The 24,959-nt window shown below is 33.4% G+C and overlaps 3 protein-coding genes across 3 annotated transcripts in view; 2 read left to right on the top strand and 1 right to left on the bottom strand.

Moving 5' to 3' along the window:
* LOC105219401 (DNA fragmentation factor subunit beta) overlaps positions 1-18,020 on the top strand; it is a 102,759-nt gene extending 84,739 nt beyond the window's left edge. Inside the window, exon 6 of the transcript XR_008470517.1 lies at positions 17,875-18,020. The gene's annotated coding sequence lies outside the window, so the exon portion shown is untranslated. The remainder of the gene's footprint in view (positions 1-17,874) is intronic.
* The window catches only part of LOC105217715 (uncharacterized), a 135,213-nt gene that overhangs the window by 11,721 nt on the left and 98,533 nt on the right, over positions 1-24,959 (top strand). The window lies entirely within an intron of this gene.
* Sb_8 (serine proteinase stubble) lies at positions 9,990-23,265 on the bottom strand. Its single transcript, XM_011195523.3, has 5 exons — positions 22,414-23,265; positions 11,003-12,296; positions 10,794-10,929; positions 10,427-10,723; positions 9,990-10,269 (listed from the first exon to the last, which is right to left on the bottom strand). The coding sequence occupies exons 1-5, from the start codon at positions 22,613-22,615 to the stop codon at positions 10,114-10,116; spliced, it is 2,085 nt and encodes a 694-aa protein (XP_011193825.2). The 5' UTR covers positions 22,616-23,265; the 3' UTR covers positions 9,990-10,113.

Raw genomic sequence — 24,959 nt, 5'->3', positions numbered from 1 at the left:
TTACAACCGTTTTATTTTATTAGTTTTTAAGTGAAAAAAGAAATTCATTCTCTAATTTACATGACAGTGAAACGCATGACCTTCAACATGACAGTTCAAGTGCATGTGCTCTGAATGTAAACCGGTACTTAACACTTTGTTTACACTTAAGAATTATCTAAAGAAGCCTACATTATTTTGAAAATCAAGGATTTTTTATTGATTTCATGTACAATTTTACAATTTTGAAAATTTAACATAGTTTTTTTTTTTTTTTTTTTTTTTTAATTTAACATAGTTTTATTTTAAAAATTTGAAATTGAAACGGGATACGCTTTGTTTTCTCAAATACATATTTGATGATCAACAAAAGAGGCACTGAAAAATTTGTATAGATTACACAGCCCGACAAAATAAAAAAATTTTTGCTTCTTTGAATTTATCAACTCATTCTAACGCTGAATTCAAATCTGTAATGTATATAAGTGTTTGTCTCTATCAGCTCTAGTTTCCATGATATAGCTTTTTTATACCCTCCACTCATTTTTTCAGGTCACAAGTTAAGTGGATTTATACTATCCAGCTATATCATGAAAACTAGAGCTGATAGAGACAAACTGATTTCAGCGCGCCCAAATTAACTAGAATCAGTTGATAAATTCAAAGAATCAAATTGAGTGTTGGCCTGTGTTATTAAATCTATACTACTGTTATAAAGAGGAAAGATTTGTATGTATGTTTGTAATGAATAAGCTCAAAAACTACTGTGCCGAGTACTGTCGAGTAACATAGCCTATATTTATTGCCATAATCTAAACTTTCTGGGTGAGGGTAACAAAAAGACTCGGGAGAATCTTAATCTGAAACTGAAAATCGTCAAAATATTAGAAATATACAAGTTCACTTCATAATCCGAGAGAAAGACATCGTATACCAAAGACCACACTCAAAAATGTAAACAAAAATATCTCGTGATCTTGAAATGATATCTCGTGATCAGGGTGGAGACATTGACCTGTAAACAAAAATATCACGTGATCAGGGTGGGGTCATTGACCTCACTCAAAAATGTAAACAAAAATATCACGTGACCTTGATGAGACATCACGTGATAAGGGTGGGGTCATTGACCTCACTCAAAAATTTAAACAAAAATATCACGTGACCTTGATTTGACATCACGTGATCAGGGTGGTGTCACTGACCTCACCCAAAATGGAAACAAAAATATCACGTGATCTTGATGTGACAATACGTGATCAGGACGGGGTTATTGACCTGTAAACAAAAATATCACGTGATCTTGAAATGTCATCACGTGATCAGGTTGGGGTCATTGACCTCACTCAAAAATTTAAACAAAAATATCACGTGACCTTGATTTGACATCACGTGATCAGGGTGGTGTCATTGACCTCACCCAAAATGGAAACAAAAATATCACGTGATCTTGATGTGACAATACGTGATCAGGACGGGGTTATTGACCTGTAAACCAAAATATCACGTGATCTTGAAATGTCATCACGTGATCAGGGTGGGGTCATTGACCTCATGGGGTAACCGGATATGATGTTACCGGATAATAGGGCATCCGAAAACGGATATGGATAACTATATTGCCGGAACCGGAAATGGGGTGGCTGAATATTGGTTACTGAAACTGGAAATGAGTCATCCGGAAACGGAATGAGCCAACTGAAGCAAGATATGGGATAACCGATGGAACCAGATATGGTAATGATGTGCCTGAACCGGAAATGAAACAATCGAAAATATTTTACCGGAAACGGATGTTCGATATAGAGCGTAGTTGGACAGGAAACGTTTCTTCTCCAGAAAGTGTTTAGTGACAGAAGCATCGTCAGCTTCAGGGCTTAACATAAATGTGTCTTGTTCATAGGACTTCGGTTTATATCATATCCGCCGTTTTCCGTTATGAGACTTCCTTCAAGATTTAGCTCATTACAAATAAAATATAATTTCATGATCGAATTTTCTTCATTTTACTTTTTTAAATGAACCCACGCAAGAAAAGGGAAGTACATACATATGTATGGGAGCGGGTGTAAAAACTTATAACTTTTGAAATGTTTGCTTAAAGCCGTGCGAAGCCGAAGCGGTCGGCTAGTAGATATATATGTTTGTGTATAATGGCTTGAGTCAGATTTAAAAGTACCAGTTTTCCTAAATTTGTTGTCTAAAAACATTTGCCGTGTAATGTTGGATAGCTTCTACTCTAGTAGACATGTTCCTAGTATATAAAGTAAATCAGTCTTAAGGTAGTCTTTTAAATGTTTTAAGTTGTTAGGTTAGTTGAAAGTACTGTCTTTCATAGTCTATGTGCGTTTCCCTCTGGGGAACAGCCTTACAACCACCTACCTACCTAGTTTAGATGACTAGGCCTCCATTGATTATAGTTATTATTGAAATATACACTTCTCTGCTTGTAAAAGAAATTAAAATCCAGGTTTAGTCTTTTGTCTAATGACGTATCCAGGCCATTATGAAAATTAAAGTCTAACAATGATAAAAGGTAAATCGTAAAAATTCTAAGAAGTCTAGGTGGAGGCTTCTCTCATATATAATGCTGTGTATGAATATAGTTTTTAATATCGATTTAGCTTCATCTTCTCTTTGTGACGGAGGCAAGAGACTTGTAAATACGAAAACAAACAACTTTTAGTATTTTTTTAATATAATACTTGACTATATGTTCGAATTTATTTCCAACCTCAAATTCTAAGTATACTGCTTCCTGAAAAGGTTTATAAAAGAACAATGCTTTCTTAAGAAAACTATTAATTTTCTCTCAGATATGTCTAAACTTTTACTCAGAAGACCTTCTAGTGAACGTTTAATGTTTTCTATTGATAGTTTTCGCAAACCAAAGTCAAAAATTAGTCAAAGAAAAAAATTAAATTTAAAAAACTTGAGCCCCAAAGCTTATTAATGAATAAGTCAATCGTCTAAAATTATTCTTCGAATAATAACAACTCCCTCATCATACCTATACACTAAACTTGTGTACAGCACATTCATAAAACCATTTTCGATTGCCGAACTGGTAAATATAAATGACAGTGCAACAAATACGAATTTCACACTTTTTCACCGTGAAAGACTCAATTTGTTGTTGCTTAACTCTATTTTTACCGTTACATGCTTATAATGCTAATCTGCAACACTCATTCTCAAATACAATGACACAGATTAATGACCGAAGCAGTTACAACAACAACAACATGAATAAATTACAACAACTATGAAAGCAAATTACAACTAAATGTGAAACCAAAATCACTATACTTAGCCAAATATCGGCTAAAATTAGAACTAAACTCAGTTTACAATGCGAAGAGTTGAGTAAGGTGAATGAGCGACAAACTAAAAATATGAGCAGCAGTTGAAGAGCGCTGCTGCCGTGTGATTGAAGAAAATGAGTAGACGAAAACGAAATCAAGTGCTGCAGCCAGTTGTTGGTGTGCGCTCATTGCTCTTGTACAGCTAACAAAACTATTAATTAAAAGATTTGTCGCGCAGACAGTTTGCAGATCAAATCAGCATTGCTATGCTCCGCATACGAGTTCGTTTGCTGCTTGTTGTTGCTGTTTGTTGTGTTTGTTTTTGTTGTTTGCTAAAAATGTCAATGCTCGCTGTGCTGCAGAACTGAAATTGCCAAGAGATTGCGTAAAAAACACACATAATAAAAATCAGTCTTGAAAGGAAAAACTTGAAATGAAGCGGCCAGTTTGCTATTTTTGCGTAAAAAAACAAAAAATAAATAAAAAGTAGTGAAAAAACAAACACAGCGCATACAGTCTGCATGTGTTTTCTGGTTATTAGAAAAGCGTGCGAAAAAATTCAAATTTCCGTTGACGCACACGAAATTCGTATGTAGTACATGCGCTTTGAAAAAAAGAGTAAAATAGATAAATAATATATTTTGCGTAATGCAGTTGTTTTTTATGTATGTTTTTTGTTTTATGAAAATTGAAAATTTTAATTCTTTCCTCTTTTGTGCACATACAGCTTTTTAGTGCTTGTGCATATATATGTATATGTATGAAACTCTTTCAATTAGAGTTCAATAGGGTGGGCGCTTGTTTGTTCGTGAACAAAATCATTTCAAATTTGATTTCATAATTTTTATAATTTTTTATACTCTCGCAACAAAAGTTGCTAAGAGAGTATTATAGTTTTGTTCACATAACGGTTGTTTGTAAGTCATAAAACTAAACGAGTTAGATATAGGGTTATGTATGTCAAATTGATCAGGATGACGAGACGGTTGAAATCGGGATGTATAAACCAAACTTTCTGCAGTCGTTTCTCTTACGTACCCCACCACACACAATGAAAATAGTTGAAATCGTATAATAACCACTCCCACCTCCCATACAAAGGTTAGGTTGGAAATTACTAAAAGTGGGTTAGTAGTGAGTTACACTAACGCAAAACGTCAGAAACACTAAATTTTACAGAAGAAATAGCAGAAGGAAGCTGCACCCAGATTTTTTTTAATCTAAAATGGGCGTGGCATGGCCCACTTATGGGTCAAAAACCATATCTCAGGAACTACTCGACAGATTTCAATGAAATTCGGTATATTATATTTTCTTGACACCCTGATAACACGGATAAAAAATGGGCGAAATCGATTCAAAACCACGACAACTTTCGTTATAACTCAATTTTGAATTCCATTTTATTCCTTCACTTTATAATATATATATATAAGGAACCAATGAAAATAGTGGAATAAAACTTTACACAAATAGTGCATATCATCTCTGGCTTCACTTGTGAAAAAATTGTCGAAAACGGACTATAACTTTTCAAGGCCCCTGTTATCGAACATGTTGAACTCCGCGCCTAAGGGTAAATTTTAACCGAAAATATGGGTAAATCTCTCAGATAATTTAATGTACATAATTCAAAGGGAATTGTTTTCTTCTAAAGGTATGTCTCTGTTCCAAAAAATTATTAAAATCGGGTCATAACATCTCCTAGCTCCCATATATCTAATTATAGGTTTTTCAAAAATACGGTGTGCTTTTTTCCGCATATATGTATTGGATTGTTTTGGATATAGTGTACCTTAGTGGTGAAAATGAATGAAATCGGTTCAGGAATTACCTCAGTCCTCATATCTATATGACGATTTTTGTTATTATATTAAACTTTATGCCGAATTTATGGGTAATGGGTAAATTTGTGTGTTATCTCAATAAAATTTCTTCAATAAATTGCGAGAGTATAAAATGTTCGGTTGCACCCGAACTTAGCCTTTCCTTACTTATTTTTTTTTTGGTTAAATTTTTCGAAACTTTCAGAAATAGTACGATCTATTTATATTGGCTTTCAAAGGGTCATGTTAGTCTCTTGTATCATAAAAACCGATTGTTATGATATCGGAGATATTCAATTTAGCTGCACCTTGATAGACTAATAAAATATCTAAGAAATTTAAAAAGTTAGCTTGAAAAATAGTAAAAATTACTCGAATCAAAATTTAATAAATTTATTCCTCAATGACACCAGATCTTTCAGTTACAATATTGAGAACTTAGATTAATCAGAAATTCTTTGAACATTACATGATCGTTAAATGCTTAATTTATATAAATCTTAATTTAAATTTAGCTCAATATATTACTTAAATTATTGACTCATACCTCATATGTATATTTCATATTAATAGCATTATAATTTTTCTTTATTTTTTTGATTATCTTTTTCTCTTTTCATTATGAAACTGAACCACCCTAATGTTTAAATTAATATTCCATTTTTCGTGCGTATTAATATAGTATATGTACACCGACTAATTGATAGATATTGGCTGTGCTAAAACGTGAATTACCATTCGGGATACCAGAAGCGTTCAATGAATTTCTTTTCTTCATAAATTGTTTTTCATTAATAAAAAGGTTAAAATAATATTTTAACAAACACAAACAAATATTTATAATATTTTATTTAATGTTTTAGTAGAGAAAGCAATATTAAATATTCTTAACACATGATTAATCTAAGACTCACTGGGTAACTTATTCATTGAGAGATTTTGGAGATCTGACAATTTGTTGACTATTAACAATGGTACATTTGTTTATGAAAATTATAATTTTTTTTAAGTAATACTTTCAGATCTCCAAATAATGCTGCTCAGGAACACACAATATTCTCCAGTGTTGTTTTGACCAGTACTGTTCTTCTTTAGAACTGTTCTTTAAATACCGAAGAGTTTTAGGCCTAATAATTTCAGGTTCAGGGCTTAACTACTTTGCTCACCATAATATTTAATCACTAATCTGAAAAATTAAATCTTTATTAGAGCTTTTTTCTTTTATTTTTCAAAGGATTATTATACTCCAAGAGGTCTACATTAGGCCTCTCTAGAACATTTACTGGAGACTATTTTATTTTGAATTGAATAGTTGATCAATATACTCCTCAGAACTTTTCTTTAAATACTGAAGAGCTTCAGACCTAATAATTTCAGATTGATGAGGGTAGTAACTACTTTGCTCACCATAAAAAAAAAAATCTTTATAAAAGCTTTTTTCTATTTTTTTTTTCAAAGTATTGCTTCCTAGAGATCTACATTAAGGCGCTCTGGAATACTCAATATTTATATTCAGAACTGTTTTTTAAATATTGAAGAGTTTCAGATCAATAAATTTACGGTTTATACTACGGCTTAACTACTTTGCTCATAATAACATTTAATCTCACTTATTTGAAAAAAAAGCAGTTTACTTTGTGAAAGCTTCTTATGTTCCTAAACCACATACATGTGTTTGTACATATGTTTTAATAGAAATATTTTCTCTACTAACTTTTTAGACATTTATATATGATATTTTAATACCAGATGTTTGCTCTACTTTACTGTTAAAATTCAGAAACAAGCACACATACAGATGTATAAATATATAGGTATAAGTCTTGAACTAAAATATATTTCTAAAAATTAAAACACTGTTTTATATTTCGATTTTTATGTTACTGAAAAATTTATGTTTCTGTTATTAGCTTGTATTTAATTATTTTGCGTCGCTTTGAAATGATGAGTTGCCGTCAAATTCGAGGAAGGGTGGGTATATACTCGTTGGGAATGAAGACAAAAGGTGAACGAACTTGGAAATAAAAAATATACATATAATAATTTGCAATTACAGAATTGCTTGTTTTAAAAGCATATTTTTTAAATGATTTCTCTGATTTTAAATGCATATAGGTTCAACAAAATTGAAATATACACTCATATATATATTTTATATTTTTATGTAGAAAGTGTTTCATGCTGATAATAACTTTTGATATTTTCCCGGCAGTTTTTTGTTTGTAGTTCGGGTTTGAGATATATCATAACCTCACTTTTGCAAGTTGATAACAGATTAATCTTCATTTAGTACTACAGAGATGATAATTATATTTACTTGTACTGTATTATATTTCTTGGCATACATTTTCGTAGGATACTAGAAACATATATTTTTATATGTTGATCTATTATATATAATATCTAATGTACCTCATTCACAAGCACTCTCCATCGTGTCAGTCAATGGACAACAATCATTCATCAAACTCAGCTCTAGACGTCAGACGCCATACTAACTTTCCTAATGGGGTTAATGTGCAGGGTGACTCATAGGCACGTAATAACATACTAAACTTTTAACACAATCATATTAAATTTTATATTTATTTTTAGTGAAAAATAGTCATTAGTTGAAATGTATGTATATAATATAGTTGTCATGTGTTGGTATTATAAATAAAAATTATATTTTAATAGGTAAACACAAATTAGGTTAATGTACCTCAACTTTAAGTTGTACGCTAAAATATATTATATAAAATTATGTTTGTATAATACGTTTATATATACATATTCGTGCGTGTTTATACGTGTCGAAAGATAAATTTGACATTAATGGTCGATAGCGCCAAACTTTTGTTTATTAAATATACAGGGTGTGGTATTGAAGTGAACACATTTGATATTCTTTCTGAAAATATGTTTATATAGTCATTAAAAATGGTTCTGAGATGATACCTCTTAAGGGGCCATCCATAAATTATGTCACACCTTGAAGCGGGAGGGTATCATTCACAAGTGACATTGTGTGACAAGGGGGGGTCAGTTCAAAATGTGACAACTTGTGACAAGAAGGGGGGAGGGGTTAAAAAGTCTTTAAATTCGTGTGACGTAATTTATGGATGGCCCCTAAGTCCAAATATCGTTCGCGAGCACTACTTGTTTATTTAAAATTTTGCGTCTAAAGAAGTGGACCAACTAAGTATAATGTGTAAATGAATATTATATCAATAATGAGGAATCGGGCGGCATCACTATAAGCATATATAGCCTTCGAGACTGTTCCGATGTATTAACTTTGAAGTTTTGACCGATTGAGACCAAAGCCAATTTGGACAACTACAAGTATATAACTAGTTTATCTTCAGAGAATATGAATGGGCTATGTATCTACCCAAGAAACGAAATCCGTTTCCATATAATGACTGCGCTCAAGTCTAACGAATACAGCTCGGGAATAACCTATATATCCCTAAGTATAGGTATATTAACAGATTTGTCTCGAAGAAACAAAAGTTGATTATATAGATAATTACAAATCGGGAAGGGTGTAAGTAGAATAATTAGGAAATCATGTACTCGCTTTGAATAAGAAGAGAGCGCTACGAATTTCCATTAAGGTGTTATTCGAAATTGGAATGATTTACTGGTAGTAATTATTGAATGGATATATTTTTTTGGTTCCCAAAGAGTTCATAATGAACCTTCAAACATATAGAAAAGACTAGGCATATAATAGACTGGCAATCGTTTTAATTTTCAGTTGTCAAATGATGTACTTAAATATACACTCGCAAGTCTACGGCTATGTTGTCTGAAATTTTACTAGCCTATGTTCCAATTACTTTCGCCATAAAATCAATCAACACATAATATGCCATGCCAAAAATTATAAAAAATGGCTTTTTGACCGGCGTTATTTCTAAACGCTCACATTTTATAACAAGACGCTGGGCGGAGACGATTATTATTATTTTTTTTTTTTGTACTTGGTATCAGCCGTCGAGCAGCTGAAAACCGCACTAAAACAAAAACAAAGATAATATTTCATTAAGCATGCAATATATCATGAATATATATTTTTAAAAATAATCTATAAAATTCTGAGAAAAAAAATGCTCAAGCGTTTTTCAAGCGGCTTTTCTAATTTCTTTTGTTGCATTTAAATAGAATAAAGTAAAAAACTGTGTTGCTGACAATACATTTTTAATACTAACTCAACACTTGTATTTTTAAAATCTATAATCACATACAAACATGCATACATTAGCCGGTATGCCGCGTAATTTATAGACCTTGGAAAAAAGGCAACTCGCTGTTGCATTTTCCGACAGCGAAAAACTTCAAGATATACATACATTATATTTTATAGAAATTTTTTTTGAGTTGAAAATAAATGTGTCCAAAAATATGCATAAATAAATGGATTTTGCAAATTAAATAAATTTCCTAATTTAAAAACGAAATAAAATCGTGTATTTTAAATGCAATATTTGCATGTTTTTCAGTCCGCTACTGAAATCTTACAACCTTTGATGTATTGTGTGTGGACATAAATACGAGTATTTGTATATAGAAATTAGACAACTTGGCGCTGGCGAAAATGTTAAAAACATCTACGAGATTAGAGCGCATTAAACAAAATTTGCTGAAACAACTTGCGTGTCTATTAGCATATCATTATAATATATAAGTTCATCATAAAATATATGATTTTCATGCATGCGTGTCACGCATTGCTCGCTTTACAAAATGCATAAGCACTTGTGTCTAAAACTAACAGCTGTTCTCAGTTAAGCGCCTAAAGGTATGCTACACACTTCACATAGTTGAAACAGCATGATCAGTTATTGCACTGCCGTATCGACACCGATCTTATGAATTGAAATACTTCAAATCACGCACAAAAATTTATTCATTCCATTTATAAATACAAAAAATACTACATATAGAAATCGATTTGTATATAAATTATCACTTTGTTTTCGTTTTTATTTTAAGCATTTATTTCATTATTCGTACTATTTAATATTTTTGTAAATCCACGGCAACAGGGAAGTGATTCTCGTATAAACGCCTGGATATTCGCCTTTGCCACAACCAATGCCCCAAGACACAATGCCAACCTGGGTGTAGCGTCCACCCTCATTGACGATCAGCGGACCGCCAGAGTCGCCCTGAAAGAGGTAAGAGTTGCATTTGATAAATAATTAAAGAAGGATATGATAGAGTAGATAAAAGTCAGGACAAAAAGGACAAAAGTCTAACTTAAAGATGGAACTAGTATATTCGATATCCAAAAAAACCAATTGGAATTTCATGAATTCCACTTACACTACACGAATCCTTGGACGCCTGCCCAGCGCACACCATCGATTCGATGATGCCACCCGGCGCCGCACGTCCATATTTCCGCGCACAATCGTGATTCGCCCAAATTGGTATCTGTACTTTCTGCAGAATGGATGGCTGTGGACCGTTCTCACGCAAACTGCCCCAACCTGCAACTGTTGCCACCTTACCGCTGTAGCTACGGCTCAGTTGACTACTTGAGCCAGGCAAGCAAATGGGTTGGACTTCATAAGTGAATTTCAGCGGTTCATTTACAGTCAATATAGCGATGTCGTTGTGCTTTAAAGTGGAGAGAAAATACAATTTTATTTTAGAAATATATTTTGTTATACTGCTATTTTTCACTCACCAGTGTGCTAAAATCGAAACCTTTGTGACGCACCAAACGTTTAATACGTCGTACAACGTGTTGTACTTCGTAATTGGTGCGTATATCGTAATCACCGAGATGCGCTGTGAGTGCTGCCACATCCCAAGAGGTCATTCTACAGGTTTGGAAAATTAAAAAATCATTAAGAGTAGTTTCATAGTTAAAGTCCTATGCGGTGCAATACTCACCTGGACACACAATGCGCCGCTGTCAAAATATGATTTTTCGTTATCACACTGCCACCACAGAACTGTTTGCCAGACTTGAAGAGCACCGCAATCCAGGGGAACTCATTAGGACTTGCATTTGTGCCGCCCACAATGCGTTCTTGATCTGGCGCTGCGGGATTCTTAATGCCACATTGTGCCGGTAGGCCATGATCGCTTGAGATTGGTATTGTGGGACGTCGTGTTGTGGTCGTTGGCGCTGCAGTTGGACGATATGTTGGATAACTGGGATAATTCGGATAGCCGGGGTACGCTGGATAGCTTGGACGGCGTGTTGTTGTCGGCACCGGACGTGGCGTAGTCGCTGCGGCGGTTGGTCGTCTTGTGGTGGTGCGTCGTGTGGTTACGGCGGGTGAAGCAGCTGGCGCGCCCGGTTTTGCGGGTACCGAAGCATGTGTTGGATAATGATGATTGGGTGGATGTGTTGGTAATGGCGGCGGCCAGACAGCGGCCGATGGTGGATGTGTCGGCAGCGGTGGCGGCCATTGGTGTACGCTAGAGAATTGATTGCCAAACTGGTTCGGCCATTGATAAGCGAATTCATTGTAAAATGTTGCTGGTTTTGTTGTAGTCACTTCTGTTTTCTCATCTTCCGTATCTTCTTTGATCGGGTCGTAAACGACATTGGTGTCCTGTTTGTCAGCAGTATTTGGCTCATGCACAGGTTCAACTAGTGGATCGTTTTCTGTTGGATGATCCAACTCGATAATGTCTTCCTCATCCTTATCCTCCTCGAACTCCTCGTCTGGTTGTGTGGCTGGTTGCGTGGGTGCTGTTGGTTCGATGGGTGGTGTGGGTAGTGGACTCACACCGCCTGGATAGATGAAAGATGGTGGTGGATATACACCTGCGCCTGGATACGCACCAGCGCCAGGATACGCACCAGCGCCAGGATACACGCCACCGCCGGGATACGCACCAGCGCCCATAAATGTACCTGTACAACAGATGCCTGTGTTTGCACGTCCGAATTGATCGTAAAAACTGCATACATCCTGTCCTATACTCGGTACCTGGGGCCACTGTCGCAGATTAAGGAAATTAAACTGCCGTTTGGCGCGAAAATACGGCTGACAGGCAGTAAAACGCATACAGACGCCGGGGTAACCGCGTGCTGTAATACATTTGCCGCCTTCAGCGCCATAATTTGTCAACAACAATAGTGAAGGATCGTAAAAAAGTTGACGTCGGCGACGTATTTGCTCCTCAGACGAATTTGTTAACGCTGGTTCCAAATATGTGGCGTCCTCAGGAACTATATTATAAAAAATAAAACATTATCATTAGTGAAATCTTAGCAGAAATGTAGCCAGTGAAGTGTTATAGCGAAAATTTTGCCCTCATTTATTTAAATTAACAAATTGTTGTGTGACCCAATTTGCAAAACCTGAGTGTGCGCTTGGAGTCACAGTTGCGACACTTAAAAATCAATTCAAGCAGCTTGAACGCAATCAATTAAGCGTGTCTACTTTTATGGCAATAAAATAACAAATAAAGATGTAGATAAAATGAAGAGATCTAATCTAATGTATTTCAAGTAGCTACTTAAGCTTTTGGCCAGTGGCTCATTAAAGATGTCGTTAAATGGTTTGCGTGGGCTTACATATAATGGGTGAAAGAAAGACGGCAATTATGAATGTAAATTTCTTGAAAGCAACACACATTCGCTGGTTTTTCTAAAGAAAGTGTTTAGTATTTGACATGCGTTGGTTCTGAGACATCATGTGTTTATTTAGTGAGATGGCGTTTAGTTTTAGATCAGGTACTATTCTTAATTTTTGTATGTTCAGAATCTATATCTTTTTGGAATGCGCTTTCTTTTGAATATTCTTATAATTCAGAGATCTTTCCACGCTTAATTATTTTCCCTTAAGTTCTCATTCTCTCTCCAGAACTCGTTTTTAGATGAGATATGACTGTTTTTTTTTATCTAGACTTGCCCGGTAAGCACAATCAATATTCATCGAAGTCATATAACGGATGGTCCAGGAAATGAGCAGCTTCGACAGGGTCGTGCCAAAGGGAAAGGGATGTTAGATGGGTAGTTTTAATTGAGTACGCAAAACGTTGGTTAGTGTCATGTGGAACATATAATATGTTAGGTATGTTAGAGTCCTGTCTAAATAAGTAAGAGTTTATTCTACTACGGTATCCAGAACGAAGTTGCGCGAGACAACTCGAACTCGGTGTCTGCAATATGTGGGGATTCGAGGGAATCAAAGAAGATGTTAATAGATCCACTGTGAATGGCGTTCAATGGCGTCAGTCTCGTCCGAAGACTGGTCAGTAATGTCAATTATGTCATCGACATATTTCAGAAAAGTACTTTTGATGGCCCTGGGGTGAGGCTTGACTTCCAGCAAGTGATTCAGGAATGGTTTCTGCGAAAGTATCCCAACAGAAACTGCAAGGGAGAGCATTTCGTTACGCTCCTTAACAGAAAGCATATGGGCCTCTTTGTGTAAGTATCGTCTGGGTACATCAACAGACAACTATGGCTGTCCGGAATGTGGTATTCTGACAAGCTTTCTTAACTGCGTCCTACTGCATCCATACGATCATATTGGAGTGGTGTAGATAATAACAATTCCCCCGACACCAGGTTCTCACAGGCTGTTCTTTCGGGGATCTAAACATGTTATAATAGATGGGAAATTGTCTTTCTGTACACTTCCTGTTAAAATTTATCTAAGTCTATCTTCCAATTTCTCTGAAAGTGCCCTATGTAAGTGGAGAGGGACTTATATTCAATTGATCTTTAGCTTCAGCTTTTGTAAAGGTGGTGAATAGTGGTCTACAATCTAGGAGCGAAATAAATCAATACAGTAATAGTGACTAAAATTGTTTAATAACTCTAGTGGTGGTTGAATTTCAATTCATTTATATTGCAAAACACACCTTCAAGTACAGTTAATCAGCTGGTCCATTGATCAAGTTGAATGACCGTAGATGTATTTACTTTCGTAGAACAATAAAATAAACACTTTTTTCTACGTTTGACAACAAACAAAAACTTTAACATCACCATTTATCCAAAAAAAAAAAACAACAATTGTCGACAGCGGTTGCCTTTGTTGGCATAGATTACTCAGTATTGACAATATACTTAAATGGTGCGACCGCCGATGCCATGCTGCATGCCAAATTGCTACTTGCGCTGTGAGTTAAGTAGACATCACACTGTCAAGTTTCTTCACCTCACTCTATGCTTCTCAGCTACACTATTCTTTCTTTTTCTTGGTTTTGGCAGTGTAAATATGCGCACGCTTCACAGATATTTCTTTTGTTTTACTTTTTATATACTTTTTTCAGGAGAATCTCTATTTTTTACCCAATTTCATAGTAAATCAATATTTACATTTGTATTCAGTTAAAGAAGTCGTTTATATTTATTTGTCAAATCGTTTGACAGCTACATAATTTAGAATCTCATGTTTACTTTTGCGATTTGCTCTTTCCTTCTCACTTTTAGTTCTAAGTTTATGTTGATAAATATTATGAATTAATTCAGTTAAATGTGTTAATAAATATAGTCATCAGATATGTAGTATATCTAGATAAATTTGGTTTAATATTGCGAGAGGACCTCGGAGGTGAATGAGAGCTTTAATTTATTATTTACATTTTTTAGCCTCTCTTTATATCCTGAATAGGGTATTTTAAGTTTGTCACGAAGTTTGTAACACCCAGAAGGAAGCGTCGGAGGCCCTATAAAGTATATATAAATGATCAGTATGTTGAACTGAGTCGATATAGCCATGTCCGTCTCTCTGTCTGTCTGTATATATACGAACTAGTCCTTCAGTTTTTAAGATATCGTTTTGAAATTTTGCAGATGTTATTTTCTCTTCAAGAAGCTGCTCATTTGTCGGAACTGCCGATATCGGACCACTATATCATATAGCTGTCATACAAACTGAACAATCGGAATCAAGGGCTTGTATGGAAAACTTCCACATTTTACTACATAACTTCACGAAATTTGGTGTGAGTTAGTGCTCATAGAAATAATTTAATCTCCGAAAAAATTATTCAGATCGGTTCACTATAGCATATAGTTGCCATACAAACCGAACGATCGGAATCAATGGCTTGTATGGAAAACTTCCACATTTGACGTGGTATCTTCACGAAATTTGACATGGAAGGGTAATAATTATATAATCTATGGTAATAATATAATCTCCGAAGAAATTGTTCAGATCGGTTAACTATATAACCTTAATGTTTCTAGCAAACAACCCGGCTAAAAAGTATTAGTAAAATGTTTTCTTTTTTTGTACTTACTTTTTTTACGTCTTTAGATTTGCTTAAACACATAGTTACTAATAGAAATGCACCTGTGAAGGGTATATTAACGTTTTTTCTTGTTTATCCTCTCTTTTTAATTTTCAAACAGATTTTACTCCATTTTAATATTGCGAGAGGACCTCGGAGGTGAATGAGAGCTTTAATTTATTATTTACATTTTTTAGCCTCATTTTTAGATTTTCAAACAGATTTCACTCCAGAATCATTCAATCACACTCTCTTTTTTTCCAACTACTTCACTACATTTCGATACAGAATGTATTTCATCTTCTTTATCCACTACTAAAATAATTTCGTTATTCGAGGGGATTTCTTTCTAATTTCGAATTCTTCCTCAGATCGCTGAACTCATTCATCATAAATATTTACTCTAGTCGCACATGCTTTGCATTTATGTCTAAAAAAATAACACTATTCACATTGGATTATATATTTTTTAAATCTTTTGTTGCTTTTTTGTTATGGAGATATGAATATTTTAAGAATTTCAGCCAAAAAATGGCAACGCCGCTCAAAAGTTATTACAGTGAACTTTCTATGCATACAAAGTTTTGAAGATGTCTGTTGAATATTGATTACTTTGATCACGTGTGGACTGTATATGGATAGTAAGAAGAAATACTCGAGATTGTAACAACTAAGATCCAAGCAATGGTACCATAGAAAATGATGGAAAAGAAATTGATTTTTCGAAATTGTAAAGATTTTTATCGAAAATCGATATTTATTATAAATATCCAAGTTTACGAAATCAGATCAATAAAACAGACTTATTTATTCATTGATTCCATATGTACCTAACCTTAGTCCTAAAGAAAACTAGACCTTAATAAAATTATAATAACTATAATATTATACCCATCCCAACTCTAAACCAACAACTTACAGCCAGCAACACTTTAGCACACTTCTTCTTCTTCTTCAAGAACTCTAAAACTATTTTACGTAGGTGTCAAATAAATGGGATTCCTGCTCTTTATGGTCGACGACAAGTCAAGCAAATTAAACAACTGTTTAGTATGTACAAGTAGTGCAAGTGCGAACATACATATATGCCTTACATACATATGTATGAACGCAAATAGGCAAATTCAGTTCTCTATGTCCACAATAATTCAAAAACAATTTAGTCAAAAGTCGTAAATGTTGCCAATTAGAGTGCTGCCACGCTCCTGAGTTGTATGTGAATATTTTTTTTATACAAAATGTCTTTACTTACACACACACACCCACACATATATATACGTAGACATGAGTATATTACCTTCACTTTGAGTACTTTCTTTTGCTTTTGCGCATTGGCAATCTTTAAAGCGGACAGTTTGTTGTGTGATTGTTGTTGCACCAGAACGCCAGTGGCCTGCGCATGTGGCACATGTTGGAATGCGCAGCAAACACGAGACACAAAAACATGTACATAATATCTGGACATTCTAAGGGCCACCACCACCCCCCGCGCAAACTGTCTGCTGTAATAATATTGCTGCTGACCCAGAAAATCGAAATTTTTTGTTGACATATAAATTTGTCATCCTTTGGGTGTCTTTTGTGTTGTGCTCTTTGTTTTATATATTTTTTTTCCTTTTTTATTTTTATAATTTTTTTTTCGCAGTTTCTTGTGATTGTTTACGTTACTTTTGTAATACTCTTTGATTTTATTCCGAATTTACTGCATTTTCACATTGATTTGCAATTCATCACTGGCGAAAACCGTTGGAATATTGCTGTGAGAATATTTCAATACTAGTATATGGATATGTATTGCTGACGATCTGGTATTTATTGACTGACTGTATCAATGTCCGTACAAGTTTTATTCAAATATGTTATTTAACGGTAATTTTATTGGCATATTCGAAAACCTGAAATCTGTTGTAAGCCATTTGGGTTATGTAAATTAAAATTGAATGATTAAAGAGATGGGATTTTTGGTGACAATGATTTTATATATGACCTACTTAGTCAATTGATTTAACACATTTAACATTGTACACTGATTTTTTAAATTATTCAGTATATCCACACAATCTGGTATACATTCATATATGGTTCTGAAATTTTCGAAATATTTTCCACACTTTTTGTGAAAATATTATTAAATATTTTCCCATCAGAAAATACTAATTTATTAAATAATATTTTTCAAATACCTACATATGCCATTTTAGTACTCGGTTATGCATTTGAAATAAGTGTTAATAATCCTACATTTAGGATTGAAGGAAAAAAGTGTCAAATTTCCAAAATCTTTAGTGTTTGAATTTCCAATGTAAGGTAAGTTTATTTAATTCCAAATTTTGTATATTATATAATCCATTCAATTGGTTTAACACATTCATCATTTCAAAGTAATTTCTTAAATTATACAAACCATACTAAAACCTTACTAACTGGTATAAAATACGGGATTGCTATTTTCGAAATATTTACTACATTTCCAGTGAAAATATTATAAAATAGTTTCTGATCAGAAGAAGACTTATTGTTTAAATACAATTTTTGCAATACTCTTGTAATTTCAGCACCCAGTTAAGCACTTGAAGGAAGTGATAATAAAACGTTGCCTACATTTAGGATTGAAGGGAAAAAGTGAGAGGATTTCAAAAATAATTGGTAGCTGGTAAGTTCATTTAATACTTTACTTTATTATTACAATCTACATATTATCCGACACCAGATTATAGGTATTTATTCCCAAGCACTTTTTAAAAATTGCTCCCCTTTTAAGGGGTTATATACGGATTTTCAAAAAATTGATTTTTTTGCGTTTTCTTAATTTATATATATCTGAGTATACACACGCAAAATTTCATCGATTCGATCCGACGGATATTTTCGAAGTTATAGACACATTAGTGAAGGCACCGACTACATGTAAAGTGCTATCAAAACTTTAAACTCGTTTTTCGAAACGGTGTTTTCAAAGTCGGTGAGCAAGATTTCTCAGAAATGGCTGAACCGATCGGTCTGAAATTTTTACACAAGCTTCTTAACTTAATTTTTTTATTAATTAATCGAAGGATTTCCCCATCCGATGAAAATTTCTTATTTTTAGAAACAATTAAAGACCCGAATTTTGGTCGAAAATCGAACCTTTTGCTTTGAGTAGCCGCCATTTTATCAAAATTTTTTTTTGCTAATTCCTTCGATCAGTCGCTAGATTATTTATTATATTAATGAAATTTATTTGGTTTTTGCATTTTTGATGATCCAGTCCAAAGATATCGTGCTCACCGCAAAAGGCCTTGTTTTGCGAACCTCTGCAAAATTGGCAACATCAACGTTCCCGATAATTATTTTTGGCAATAAAAAATATGTGAATATAGTTTAAGGTTGTCATAATATACCTGCCAAGTTTCAAATCAATAAACCAAATAGTTTGCTTAGAAAAAAATCTAGAAAAATACCCTTTTTTCGACCTCCTAACTGTATATAACCCCTTAAACAACATTCTACGCGCCACTGTACTGCAAAGCAACAATTGGGCTGAAATTCGATTTTCAGGTTCAAGGTTTCCGAGACCCAGTTGATGCAACGACGAAGATACATAAAAAAAACATTGTCAAGATTTACGATTATCACACGTCAGCGACAAATAGTGGCTCAGCTGTAATTAAAAGTAGCGTGATTACGGCTTATGCTTAAGCTTATGCTGTCACTGCCATGTTATATCATATATATCATTATATATATGAATATCTGGGTGCATGTAGTTGGTTTAACAACGCGCATCCACTTCATTTGCTGTCGTCGTGGTTACTGAAACCGGCACGTTCCAAGCGCTTTTGTTTTGCTTTTGTTAAGTTTCAAAAGCCAATAAAAGCCTATCATCAGCTACTTCTTAACTGCAATTGAATGCATTCGTCGCTGTAATAATAATCGTTTACCGGTTTTTCCTCATTCATTCATGTCTTAAATCTTTAAATTATAAGCCATATATGTAAATGGGCCATTTACTGCTGTGAGCGAGACAGGAGAATTTATAGTTAAAGTGGGTTTATATGTAGGAAGGAAGAAAGACTGGGATGGTAGTGCCGGGGAGTTTTTTGTATTAAAATATGAGTACTCTATTTAACCTAAGGCTCAAAGTGGGCGTAAAATATATTTTTCCCCCTTTCTTATTTTAACAAATTGAATTTAGTTCAAGCTTATATCACTTTTGTATTGTCAAAGAAGCCACAAAAAAATCTCATAAAAACCATTACTTGTTATCTCTAACTTCGACACAACATCTTGAAATCATTTAAAAACGTTTAATACATTATTTTTTGTTAATTTCCTAAGCTTAAAATCAAAAGCCTTTCACATCTCAGTACCTAGCTCCCACACTGTGTCACATTAGTCGCTCAACATTCATTCTCACTTCATTGAAAATGCCGTGCGCTTTCTACGCTTCATTCATTTGACAAGCATTCGGCCAGTCAATTTGTTAAATCACACGAAATCTCTTAATGCGATTACATTGACATGATTGAGGTGACAATTTTGGAACTAGAACTCAAACTCGAGCAAGATGTATAGATAAGCGCAATTTGGACTTGTAAAGTGTGTATGTAGAACAAGGCGCGTGCGCACATTTTTCAAAGAGCAAAATGTAAAAGCAATCTACCAAGAAAAACATACACATCCAAACACAATTAGGCTTAAGTCTGCCTAAATGCTTGGCGTTCAATAACACCTACGCTCGCGTCTTGGTTTTCTGCCGCCAAAGCTGTTCAACATTCCCGTGCGGCACGTCTTTCCAGCCGGCGTGCTTTGTGTGCATGTTGTTGCTGCTTTTGTTGTCACCAACCGAGTTCGTTACCATTTTCAAATGTAAACATTACCAAATTGCTTGTATGAGTGTCCAACAATTTGTGTCTAATACTGATTGTGTGTCATTGTCTTTCAATCAATTTCTCGTTGTGTGTGTGTTTTTTACGACTTTTTATTTGTATTGAGTGAAAAAAAAATGCAAAAAAATGTAAAATCAATTGGATCTGTTCAATTACTTTTTATTAGTGAAGGTCAAATGAAATATTCTGCGTTCTATTGTCTATAGAATTTTCGCTTTGCAAATAGTAAAATAATTTAAAGACATTATGCGCGCCTTGTGACAAGACTATTAAATGCCTTGCGCTTTGGTGTGAGTAATCGGCGCACAGCGTGTTGGGAGTGAAGTCAATGAACTGCCAGCTTTCGATTTGATTTAAGCGTTTTGGGGTAATATGTGGATGTGTGAAAGGTATTTCCTGCGAGGAGACCTATTCTAGCCTGTTAAAATTGAATTCTTTCGAAGGAGGTTTTATAAAAATAATGGATAAAGTATTAAGTTATAATATTAATGTCTCTCATCCAACAATGGTTATAAATATAATATGTAGCTTGAATATTAGGTTTGATTTGAAAGAGAATGCTGGGGAAAAAGCATATTTTTGCATGCTGCCAGACTATCTAACCAAAGTATTATAATAAGATCCTCTTTTACCAAATTACATTAATACTTTCTGATCAGTAGTCTGTTAGAGATTTGATGATTATATTCATAATTTTTAGGTGTTCTTTTTTAAATATTAAAACATTCTCTAAAAGTAAAACTTTAAAATTATTTTATAAATATTTTTGAAAAAATATCATGTCTGAATTCGTTTCACCGCTTAGGGGCACTCAGTTGCAAAAATTGGAAATATTCTTCTATTAATGGATCTTTGGCATTAAAATCAAATTTAATAGACACTATATTCCTTTTAAATATTTTTTAGAAAACTCATGCCACTTCTAGTTGAATAGTTAAAAATGCACAACTTCAAAATATGTAATTTTTAAGAAAAAAGGTGAAAATAATATTGATCTAACTTATTCAAAATTATAGAAATAGAACGTTTTATGCATGAAATTTAATTTTTTGATATATGGAAAATCTTAATTTTTCTGTATATTTGCGCAAAACTATTCCCTTTTTGATTAACGAAGAGTTTATGTTGAAAACTTTACATTCAAGGTATAATTGAAGGGAAAAAGTCCACTTGGACTGAGACTGGGTAAAGGATAAGCTAGTTAATGTTACTTATACTAGATATCAATCAATTTCGTGAGAGTTACATCGGTATGCCGTTCAATCTACATAGAATTATAGACCAATATTTTTTATTTTTGAAAAAAATGTTCGATAAGTTGCGTCGATATTTGCTTGATTCAAACTAAAATTATATTTTCTTTTCAAATCTTTAGAATTTCTGAATTTTAATAATTGCACTTTTGAACAACTGAAAATTCCCTTTATTTTTTGAACACACATTCTTTTTATATAAAAATTAGAATTTTTTACTAAATTTTAAAGAAAATCAGAAGGAATATTTTTTATTTTTGGCACAAAGACGTATAATAATATTATTATACGTCTTTGTGCCAAAATTGAGTGAAATCGGGTCATAACTTCCCTAACTCCAATATACCTAATAATAGGGATTTCTATCATTTGGTGGACTTTATAACGTATATAACGGTATATATATATGAGATAGCTTAGAAAAAGCAAATGAGCGCATAGTCTTGGATATAATGTAGCTTAGTGATGAAAATAATTGAAATCGGTCCAGGAATTACCATAGCCCTCATATACTATATATGATGATTTTCGTTATTCTATTGGACTTTATGTCGAATATATGGGTCATTTTGTGTGTTAACTTAATAAATATTTATGAATAAATAATAAAGTATAAAACGTTCGGTTACACACGAACTTCCTTTTTTTTACATTTCCTCTACTATATTTTGGAGAAAATCGTTATTTTTAGGTGGAAAAAATTTTGCAAGCAATTTTCTAACAGTTTGATTAAAACAAACTATAAAACTATTTATATTTAAACTTTAATGAAATTATAGAAATTTTAATAATTTTAATAATTTTTTCGGGACTTCGATTTAGACTTCCTGCAAGAGTTCACTTATAACTTAAATATAAATTATTTACGAACATTTCATCACTCATACGCACTGTTGTACTACTTCCGAAAAAAAGAAAAATTACAGGATACTATGCAGTATTTAATATTTCACATGATACACGCCAATCTCACCATCAATTATTTCCGTGTCCTCGCCATCGATTGTCGCCGCGAATACCGACTCCGTTGCATTGGCAGCATTAGCCAGCGCTTGCGCTTCCGCTATATCAGCTGGTAATAATTTCACTTGCGCCACTGTCGTATTGAGTTCCGCACACAATATCGCATGCCATAGCGAGCAGAACAAAAGTAGTGTCTTTAGATTTTTCAACATTTTGCGCCAAACACAATAACGCGCATATATTGGAGTATCCCAAAGTAAGATGCTCAAACCGAATGCGATGTCTAATTGGTAAATACGCGATTGTACGTGAAATATTGTTAAAATTATTTAAATTTAAAAATTTATTTATTTATTTATTTACGACACTAAATTTTTTTTATAATTTTATTTATAATTTTTCTAACACTTTCCTAAGATTGTCAATTTTTATAAGCTCAATGAGCTATCCTTTCAATTTTATTTAAGAATTTCTGTTGCAAAATTCGTTCGCCAACTTTTTTCGCGCCGCTTTTTAGGACAACCGTTTACGTTGAACGCACTTTTTGGTCTGAATCGAAAATTCTGCGCGGCACTTCTGTCAACAGTTATGTGTGCGCTGTGTACGCACTAGAACGGCATGGCTTGAACACGAATGACAACAACAAAAACAAGAACAACAACAACAACAACCATCTATATTGTTATAAGCTTAAAGCGCAGATGACTTGAGAATGCCGGCAGTACAAGCATTGAACATGACACATTGGTTTATTGATTACGAGCATTTAACAAATTGCCCAAGGTACATTACACACAGACATATGTACATACATATGTGCATAGCTAGTAGTATAGTATGTATGTATATTGAAATCGACTAGAATGGGATTAAATAATGGGATTTTTTTTTTTTTTTTTGTTAATTGCTTATTGACTTTTTTCGGTTTACGTTTTGTAAAACTTTCTTTTGCATAAATATTTTTGATTTTTTTTTATTATTTCACAACACACACAGATTTTTTAGCACAGTATTTGTTATTTCTTTAATTCAATTTCGCAGAAGTGTATAATAAAAATTAAAAATAAATTTTGCATTCAACTTTTTTAAAACTTCGGCAAATTTAACTTAAATATTTTTTTAGTTTTAATATTATTTTTATTTAATATTTCAATAGTTATTATATTTATATAATTTATATTTATTTATTTAAAATGTATTATTATTATTTTTAATATTCTTATTTTTTAACTTTTTTCTATCTTTTCCACACTTCACTTGTAGTTACTCATTATCTTCCTTTTCTAAACCACACACTTGACTCGTCTTCGCTACACCTCCGATCGCTCATCCATACGCTTACGCGTCAACACACCGACTGAATTCTTAACTTTCTCGCTTCATTTCAGTTGCAGTAAAATTTCAAAATAACCAATCCATTGGCCAACAACTAGTCCCTCAATAGTTTGTATATCTAACAAATAAACACCGAATATCAATAACAACAAAAACCATCAACAAACAAGTGGTCATCCAGTGACCATAGAATATTCTATGCGCGCCTACTAATGCCCATACTTTATACTGAGCCCATAGCCAATACTCTAACGCACATATTCTGCTTTTACTGCCCTGTAGTTCTTTTTCCTACTTTTTTGGTTTTCATTTTGCTTAAAACTTCGATTGTAAGCAAGTTCTTTTCTACTTCAATTTACATAGTTGACACTTTTGTTTATTTTATTTGTATGTTAATTTATGACTACTATTTGCAATATTTATAGTTTTACTTTGTGTGAGTTTCTCCTTATACATTTCTGGTAGCACTTACAACTTCACTTTGCCTATGTGATTGTGGTCGTGTTGCAATTTTTCTTGTTTTTCATACACACAGTTATTTTAAGGGCTTCTACTGGTATGAAACATTGCTAAACGAAAGACTTATGTCACGAACTTCAGTTACAAAATAACACCTCTAGTACAAAAGACTTTAGAAACGAACCTGAGCAGCTGATTGTAATAATGCTCAATATCAGTAAAAATAGATAAGCATTATATAAATCCGAAAAATTTAATAATTTTTATTTTTAAAAAAATTTTATTTTAAATATAACAAGTAAGGAAGGGCTAAGTTCGGCTGTGACCGAGCATTTTATACTCTCGCAATTTATTTATTTAATATTATATAATACACAATTTGACCCACATATTCGTCTTATATATGGATCCATTGAAAGTTGGAGGTCCTCATGTTCGATATATGGGGCCTTGAAAACCTATGATCCGATTTCGGCGATTTTTAGAAAGGGGCTGCCACACTATAAATGCAGTATTTATGCACAGTTCAGTTCCGATATCTTCACTAGTGCTAACTTTATATATTGTAAAGTAAACGATTCAGGTCGACTCCAATGTTCTGGTATATAGGAAGTAGGCGTGGTTGTGAATCGATTTGGCCTATTTTCACAACGTATCATTGAGATGCAAGGAAAATATAAAATCCAAATTTCGTTGATATTGCTCGAGTAGTTTCGGAGATATGATTTTTTAATAAGTGGGCGGAGCCACACCCACTAAAAA

The sequence above is a fragment of the Zeugodacus cucurbitae genome, chromosome 3 (assembly GCF_028554725.1).
Source record: "Zeugodacus cucurbitae isolate PBARC_wt_2022May chromosome 3, idZeuCucr1.2, whole genome shotgun sequence".
In the NCBI taxonomy this organism is placed as follows: Eukaryota; Metazoa; Arthropoda; class Insecta; order Diptera; family Tephritidae; genus Zeugodacus; species Zeugodacus cucurbitae.
This window is presented reverse-complemented; position numbering and strand designations above follow the sequence as displayed.

Coding starts and splice junctions, on each gene's coding strand:
- Sb_8 (XM_011195523.3), bottom strand. CDS start 22,615: ATGTTGAAAAATCTAAAGACACTACTTTTGTTCTGCTCGCTATGGCAT. Junction 12,297..22,413: donor GGACACGGAAATAATTGATG/GTGAGATTGGCG, acceptor TTTATAATATAG/TTCCTGAGGACGCCACATAT. Junction 10,930..11,002: donor GCGGCGCATTGTGTGTCCAG/GTGAGTATTGCA, acceptor CCAAACCTGTAG/AATGACCTCTTGGGATGTGG.